Genomic DNA, 8885 nt, shown 5'->3' on the forward strand with positions numbered 1-8885 from the left:
TAGGGATAAACACCAATTGGGCAAAAATGTCTTTTTAAAATATTTTGATAGACTCGGTTTGCTAATATTTTATTTCAGATCATTACATTCATGTTCACAATTTTCAGTGGACTCCGATTTTGCTTTTTATCTTTCTTGTTTTATCTTCCTTGTTCAGTTTTGTTGTCAGGTTTAAACATATAAAATGATGTAGGGAGTTGTCCTTGTTCCCTTCTTCAGAAACGTTTATACAAAGTAGTGCTTATCTGCTCTTTGAAGATTTTCTAATCTTAGCTGCTTCTGGCTTGTGTTCTAAAGAGGGGAAGGGGCCAGGGGAAAGCCGTAGATTTTGTTTTTTACTCAGTTCTCTTCTTTTGTGGTATATTCAGTCTTTTTCATTTCATTAATTTTTGTCATTGATATTTTCCTAGGAAATCATCCAATTTCTCTCTAAGTGTCCAAACATTTTGTCGGGAACTCATCCATAATCTTCTCTGATAGGTTTTTAAATCTCCATCTGCAACTACGTCATGTCTCTTTCATGCCCTCCTTCCTCCTGTCCTTGGTCATTTTCACCGGAAGTCTTTATCACTTTTTTCAAGGAACTAGTTTTTCCTTTAGTTGATTTTCTGTGTTATTACTCTGTTTTCTAGCTCATTAATTGCCAGCCTTATCTTTATGGTTTCCTTCCTTCTGCATTCTTTCTGCTTGCTCTGTGGTTGTTTTTTTTTACTGTATTATGTTCAGCACTTAGCTCACGAGGTTTCAGTCTTTCTCCTTTTCTAATGGATGCAACTAAGGTTATAAATATTCATTTAAAGTCTCACTTAGGCTGCACTCTACAGGGTTTTTTTTTTTCCTGTTCAACTTTAATTATTTCAAAATAGAGATTATTCTTTCTTTTGTTCTCCTAGTTTTTAATTTTCATTGGGGAGAACTTCAAACATATACAAAAGGGAACATTGCTTCCCATTGAATCATTCTGGAAAGTTCCTAGTTCAACATGCGAATGGCCTTTCTAATACATGTCTTTGGGTAAAAGTGGTCCCTGGTTATTTTTATTATAAAAATCCATGGGCATGTCTTATTTCTTCTTGAAGACAAAAACCATAGGTTAAATAACCTTGTGTCATACATAGTAAGTGCGCAACAAAATCTGGCTGAATGACTTTTTCATTCCATACGACCATACTAAAAACAACTTATTTTGCCAAAACACAGCCTTAGCTTCACAGGCAGTTAAAAATAATTTTTAAATACAATTTTTATCGCTCTACTTCAGCATTTTGATCACAGTGCCCACATTTGAACTTCTACCAACATTCAGCATAGTTGAACAAACACCATTTTAGGAGCTATAAATAAAGCAGCTGCCTATGGGAGCCAGTTCTGCTCTTTCCTCTTTGCCTGTCCCTGATCCTTGCCCTGCTGCATTTCCAAAGGGTGGTGTGCGTGTCCTCCCAGCGCCTATGCAATCCAGGCCGCATCAGCCGCACTGCTGAGCCCAAGAAAAGCACCACTGAGCCTCCACAGGAAAAATAAGTTGTTGGCCACACGAAGGAAAAGATTCCAGAGCCTTGAGACTCCACCACCGGCTCAACTGTTTCTAAGAATAGCGTGAACTGTGGAAAAAAAAAAAAAAAAAATACTGGCACCAGACACTGGTCTTTAATTGTCTCCAGGCTTTAAAATAGAAACAAGCTGAAACGGAAGTGCCCCTGGAAACGCTCTGCAGGCCTCCCTCGGTGCGGGCCGAGGATGCAGAATGTTGATCCGGCTCCTGGCAAAGCTGGCTCAAGGAGCAAACCCTGTGCGGTGACGTCACCGCGGAGCGCTCGCTGCCAGGACAGGATGGGCACTCCCCGGGCTGGAGGCCTGGAGCCGGGGGTGGGGGGTGGGGCGGCCAGGGCACAGGCCTCGCCCTCTGCTCCTCAGTGGTTCTCACTGGGCCTCTGCGAGGGAGGGCCCCATGGCACAGGAGGGTTTCCCCTCCCATGGGTTAAACTTGCTCGCCAAATGCTTTTCTTTCCATCTATTTTCATAATCTTAAATTTAGCTTATTGGTTCCTAAATCAGATTTTGCAAATCATTCCCTGTCTTCGAAAAACAACGTCAGCCTTACTACCGGGAAGGGCTCTCAGCCTAGAGGTGGGTGTGCAGTGGGACCCCCGTTCATAGGTTGGCTAGCCCTCCACAGGTGAATAGGAGGAAGAACACCGCTCTTGATGGTTCCAGCAGGTACGCAATGATGGGAATTGTTATAATGAGGATGCAGCACTAGTCTGAATAGTAGCTTTCTTACCAGGAACAAATTCCCAAATGTTGGGGATTGCTTCTGAATGCAAAGTTCTACATGCAAAAAGTTCAAAGAATCTGAGTCTCCACGCATCCAAACATCTCTTAAAGATCAATCATTTAGTGAAAAGAGGGTTTTTCCCCCTGCAAAATTTCAAGTATTTACAAATTACTCTTAGTTCGAAACATAAAATAAACCAACACTCAAGTTTCTCTCGCCCCAATTCCTAGACAAACACACTGTACAAAAAAAGGTTGCTTGCCCTGGGGCTCCCAGAAACCCAATGCCAATTCTTGATGGGATTATTTCAGTTCTACTTCTAAAATGGTTAGTTGTTTATGCGGTAAGAAGAAAGAAAAGAAAAGAAAAGAAAAGAAAGAAAGAAAGAAAGGGAGGAAGGAAGGAAGGAAGGGAAAGAAAGAGAGAAAGAGAGAAAGAGAGAGAGAAAGAAAGAAAGAAAGAAAGAAAGAAAGAAAGAAAGAAAGAAAGAAAAGAAAGAAAGAAAGAAAGAAAGAAAGAAAGAAAGAAAGAAAGAAAGAAAGAAAGAAAGAAAGAAAGAAAGAAAGAAAGAAAGAAAGAAAGAAAAAGGAAAGAAAATTCAACTGTTTTCTTCCTTGTGCGTAATATTCTGTAATGTCTTGAACTCAGTGACTGCCTCACAGTAGGGGGATAGCATACAAGTCAAATAATGGAACTTAATAATATGATTGTCAAATGCCAAACTAGAACACCATGTCCCTTCCAACCTAAACTCTAGTTTTAGAGATACATAGAACAAAAAAAAACTAAAAACAAAGAATCCTGGCACCAGAGGGAGACAGACACAAATGGGCATAGTCCACCCAGATAGAGCATTTAAACTGTGGGTCTCCCAGGGGCACTGTCTTTCGTTACAACCATCAGCACATGCAGAAATTTATCATTCCCACCCCCACCTCCAACACAATTCTCACTGTAAGACTTATTGGCCCAGACAGGTTACTACAGCAAGAGCAGAGAGTTGTCCTTGCCCAAGGTCACCAATCAAACATCAGTTATACTTGCCACATGCTAGGCTGTTCCAATTCAGAAATCTTAGAGCACTTGGTTGCACATAGGGGTGATTTCCATAAGTGTTTTTTCAAATGAATGGAACCGCTGTTCTCAGGTGATATGCATTGCTTCCCTGTTTCCTAATACCAGTTTGGTCCCTAATATTGACCAGCACCCATCACTTAGACCTTCTCTTGCCCACATTTGCCATCAAGGCTTATATCCTAGGAGATCAGCTCAACTCTCCTTCTAGACCCTGAATTTGCCTACCATCTCCACTCTGACACCAGAGGTCAAAAAGACCTCTGCTTTGATTCAAGACTCACCTATGTCCACCCTCTGGCATGTCTTGATCTACCCACAGCTACAAATACCCAGCTATGACATTTAGAAGTGGGATCGAGGAGGGCAAGGATGATGAAGCAAGAGGAAGGGCCTGACATTTGTTTCTCCCCTCGTTATGTGCCTGGCTCTGTGCCCAGCCCTTACACATCTTACTGCTTTTAAACCAGCGAAGAAGGAGCTGATACATCCCCTGTCTGAGACTTGGGTCAGGAAATAACTCATACACCAAGATCCCAAGTGTTTTTACAAATGGAAACACTGAACCATTCCCTTAAATTACAGATTTTTAATTACAGTTCTGAGAATTGATGAATATCCGTAGTGAAATTTTTACCCATCTACAACAAAATGAGAAAAATAAAGGCGATGAGATATGTTTCCATAGGCTGAAATATTCTGTTTAAAGGACTATCATTTGCTTGAGGAACTTGGGATTGCAGATGAAGGCCAACAGGAGATTCACTGCTTTATTTCTGCTTCCATCAATTGCTACCTTCCAGTATAATATATATTGTATCTGTTTATTTTAGTTTACAGTTTGTCTCTATACATTGTAATATAAGCTCCAAGAGGATAGTTTTATGGGCTTTGTTTACTGCTATATACTAGCATATAGTAGATACTCAATACTGAGTATCTGAATAGAATCCAAAACACTAAAAATTTACTGAATTTAATAACCACTTATGATATTTTTAGAGAGCTTTAGCAAACTGGGAATATAAGGGCACTCTCTTAATCTGATAAAGGGTATCTCAAAAAATGTTCTATAGCAACATAACACTTAATAGTGAAATATTGGATTCCTTCTCCCCACGGTTGAGAATGCAAGGATGTCCACTGTCACCATTTCTGTTCAACATTGCACTGAAGGTCCTAACTAGTGAAATAAGGAAAAAAATTAAAAAGCATACATATTAACAAAAACAAAGCTAAATTATTTTTATTCAAAGATGACATGATTGTTCACGTAGAAAATCCAAAGGAATCTACAGTATATTAAAACCAGTGAGTGAACTTAGCAAGTCAACATGAAAAATCCATTTTACTTCTAAATACTAACAAAAACAATTGAAAAAATAAAATTTTAAAATATCATTTACATCCTCAAAAAATTAAACACAGAATGACCATATGATCCAGCAATTCCACCTCTGGTCTATAAACAAAAGAACTGAACACAAGGACTTGAACAGATATCTGCCATCAATGTTCATGCAGCATTATTCACAATCAACAAAAGATGGAATTACGCTAAATCTCCACTGATAGATGAGTGCATAAACAAGATGTGATATATACGTGCAAAGGAATGTTATTCGGCCTGAGCAAGGAGTGAAATTCTGACACCTGCTACAACATGGATGGACATCGAAGATACTGTGCTAAGTGAAATAAAGCAGACACAAAGGGATAAATACTTTATGATTCTACTTATATGAGACACCTACAGTGGTCAAATTCCTAGAGAAAGAAAGGAGAACTGTGATTGTCAGAGGCTGGGGGAAAGGCATGGGCAGTTATTGTTTAATGGGGACAGAGTTTCAGTTCAAAAAAAGTTCTGCAGATAGAGGTGGTGACCATTGCACCACAATGGGAATGTACTTAATGCCACTGAATGGTACATTTTAAAATGGTCAAAATGGTAAAATTTGCGTTATGTCTTTCTTATCACAATAAAAAAATACCATTTACAATATCATCACATACCTAGGAATAAAATTAATTACAAATGTGCAAGTCCTCTACACTGAATACTAGAAACATTGCAAGGGAAATTTTTAAAGGGCCTAAATAAATGGAAAGAATTACCACATCTGTGAATAGACAGAGTCAATATTATTAAGATGTCATGTCTGCCTGAGTTGATCAATGCAATTTCTGTTACAACCCCTGCAGGATTTTTTTTTTTTTTTTTTTTTAGTAAACAAGTGGATCATAAAATTTATGTGAAATAAAAACAATCTAAATAGCCAAAAGGATCTTGAAGAAGAAGGAAAAGGAGGGCGAGGAGGAAAAGTAGGAAGCGGAGGAGGATTTTGCGCTACTGTATTTCAGGACATGCTGTAAAATTATACTAATTCAAACTGTGTGCTATTGGCATAAGAATAGACAACTAGATCAATGGAACAGAATAAAAAGCCCAAAAATACACCCATACACCTATGCTCACTTGATTTTCAACAAAGGCACTGGTGGGAAAGAAAACTCCTGCATCTATTATGGGAGCAACTGTGGGTATCAGCTAGATGTCTTATTACTTCACACTGTGCGCACGCACACACACACACACACATGCACGCACACACGCACACATGCTCACAAATAATTCTCAATGGATATGGATCTAATACCTAAATGTGAAGGCTAAACTATAAAGCTTTTGGAAGAAATCATAGAATGATGTCTTTGGGAACTGTGGCAAGAATTTCTCGGGTAAGACATAAAAAGTACTGATTTTAAGTGGAAAATAGGATAAAATGGACTTCATCAAAATTTAAAATTTTTGTTCATCAAAAAACATCATTAAGAGGGTGAAAAGTCAATGTCCACACTGGAAAAAACATGCACAATGCATATATTTTACACAGGATTTGTATGAGGAATACATAAAAAATTCTTATGGATCAAAAATAAAAACACAGCTGTAAAAAATGTAAGAATGGCTAATACATACATGCAAAGATACTCAACATCATTAATCATCAGAGAAAGTAAATTAAACCACAGCTAGATATCAAAAGACACCCACCAGAATGACAAAACTAAAAAGACTGGTAATACCAAGTGTTGGTGAGGACATAGGGGAGTTGGCTATTTTGAACATTGTTGATGAGAATTTGGAAACGTGATGAACAGTTGCTAATAAAGTCAAACTTACATTTGATTATGATTTGGTAATTGCATCTTAGATACATACCGAAAGAAATTCATCTATGTATCCACAAAAAAACTTGTACAGAAATATTCATAGCGGCTTTATGCATAAAGACAAAAAATGGTAAGCACATCAACAGCAAAATGAATAATTGTGATGGAGTCATGCGGTGGGATACTACTGAGCAATAAAAAGGAACAAACTGTTGCTACATGTGAAAGAATCTCAAAGGCACTGTGACAAAACAAAACAAAAAACAGTAACAGGGCCCCCGGGTGGCTCAGTTGGTAAACCATCTGCCTTCAGCTCAGGTCATGATCCCAGGGTCTTGAGAGCAAGTCTCACATTGGGCTCCCTGCTCAGCGGGAAGCCTGCTTCTCTCTCTACCCCTCCACCCCTGCTTGTGTTTTCTCAATTTCTCACTCTCTCCTCTTTCTCTCTCTCGGATAAATAAACAAAATCTTTAAAAAAAAAACAGTAACAAAGTTTACATATGTATAATTTATATGACATTTGGGAAAAGACAAAACCATAGGAAAGGAGAAGAGATCACTGGTTGCCAGGGATTGAGAAGGATAAACATTGGATTCTAAAGGGAGATTTGGGACTGCATCCTGACTCTGGTGATAATCTGCCGCTCATAGAACTGTATACGTAGAAAAAGTGAGGGGTGCCTGGGTGGCTCAGTCGGTTAAGCAGTCAACTTTTGGGTTCAGCTCAGGTCATGATCTCAGGGTCCGGGGATCTCAGCACAGAGTCTGCTTAAAGATTCTCTCCCTCTGCCCTTCTCCCTGCCCACACGTGCACATGCACTTGCTCTCTCTCTCTCCAAAATAAATAAATGAATCTTTAAAGAAGAAAAAAGAAAAAATAAACACAACTGCATGTAAATTTAAAACCACTTACACTGAGTGCAAGAAGCCAGACACAGAAAAGAAAGCATAGTATACCATTCCTTTTATCTAAAGTCACAAAAACAGACCAAACTAATCTATATTCAAAGAAATCAAAATAGTAGTTAAAATGGGGTGGTGACATTACATGGAAAAGGGAATTGTCTAGGGTGACAAAAAAGTTCTAAATCTTGATCTATTGTGGTGGTCACGTGGCAGTATACATACATATAATGACATTGAGCTTTAGTCTTGAGATTTGTTCACTTCACTATATTTTAAATTTACCTCAGTAAAGTGTTATAAAAGATGTTTGATACTGATGGTCACATGATTATATAGACAGGATTTTCAAATGTTCTCCTTTGTTTTCCCACAACTGGATTTAAATCAATAAGTACATGTAAATGTCTAAAATTTTGAGTTTTAAGCTCCCTCCCTGGCAGGAAATTAGGCACCTAGAGAAGTTCCTTAACTCTGTCATATATTAGGGGCAGAAGCCAGATCTGTAAGCTCTTCACTTATTACTAAGAACAGCCTTAGGGGCAAGGGAACCCCGACTTTCACAGACCTCTTTATGGAGCTTTCCTTCACCTTCATTGGCATACTATGTATCAAAATCAGTCAAAGTGTATGCAATCCAAAAGGAATATGTTTCCTTTTTGGGTTACAGGCACAAGAAGCATGCTTAGCTAAATGTTGAATTTTAGGCCAGAAAACAAGAAGAAACAAAAAACTCAAATCTCCAGTAAGAGGTATATGAATTACTTTTTTAGGCTTTCCCTGCCGATAGCGCTCTCGCAAACATGGTGAACGTTCCTAAAACCCGCCGGACTTTCTGCAAGAAGTGTGGCAAGCACCAGCCCCACAGAGTGACACAGTACAAGAAGGGCAAAGATTCTCTTTTTGCCCAGGGAAAGCGGCGTTATGACAGGAAGCAGAGAGGCTACGGTGGGCAGACTAAGCCGATTTTCCGGAAAAAGGCTAAAACTACAAAGAAGATTGTGCTGAGGCTTGAATGTATTGAGCCCAATTGCAGATCTAAGAGAATGCTGGCTATTAAGAGATGCAAGCATTTTGAACTGGGAGGAAATAAGAAGAGAAAGGGCCAAGTGATCCAGTTTTAAGCTTCATATTTTGTTAATATTATGAAGACAATAAAATCTTGAGGTTATGTTCACTTAAAAAAAGTATATGAATTAGTTTTTTAGTTTTACGAAACAAAAAAAGTCTTAAATCTCAATTAAAAAAGAAATCAAAGCCATACTCCATTATTAGTATGCAAAATCTGGAAAACGGTACAATAAGAGAGCATTCGTCATCATCTTGGCAATTAAATAACTTCCTTTCACCGTCTCAACCCATAGCTCCATACAAGAGTTTATTAACTTAAGGGGCTAAGTTCACATTAATAAAGCTTAACTGCCCTTGGCCAGTTGAACAGCAAATCTATAAAACATGC

At 38.5% G+C, this 8885-nt stretch overlaps 1 protein-coding gene across 1 annotated transcript; it reads left to right on the forward strand.

Annotated features, from left to right (window-relative positions):
- Window positions 1-8229: 8229 nt before the first annotated feature.
- LOC113922614 (60S ribosomal protein L36a-like) lies at window positions 8230-8550 on the forward strand. The gene has a single exon (XM_027594726.1). The coding sequence runs from the start codon at window positions 8230-8232 to the stop codon at window positions 8548-8550; it is 321 nt and encodes a 106-aa protein (XP_027450527.1).
- Window positions 8551-8885: the final 335 nt, after the last annotated feature.

Source organism: Zalophus californianus, chromosome 9, assembly GCF_009762305.2.
Source record: "Zalophus californianus isolate mZalCal1 chromosome 9, mZalCal1.pri.v2, whole genome shotgun sequence".
Classification (NCBI taxonomy): domain Eukaryota; kingdom Metazoa; phylum Chordata; class Mammalia; order Carnivora; family Otariidae; genus Zalophus; species Zalophus californianus.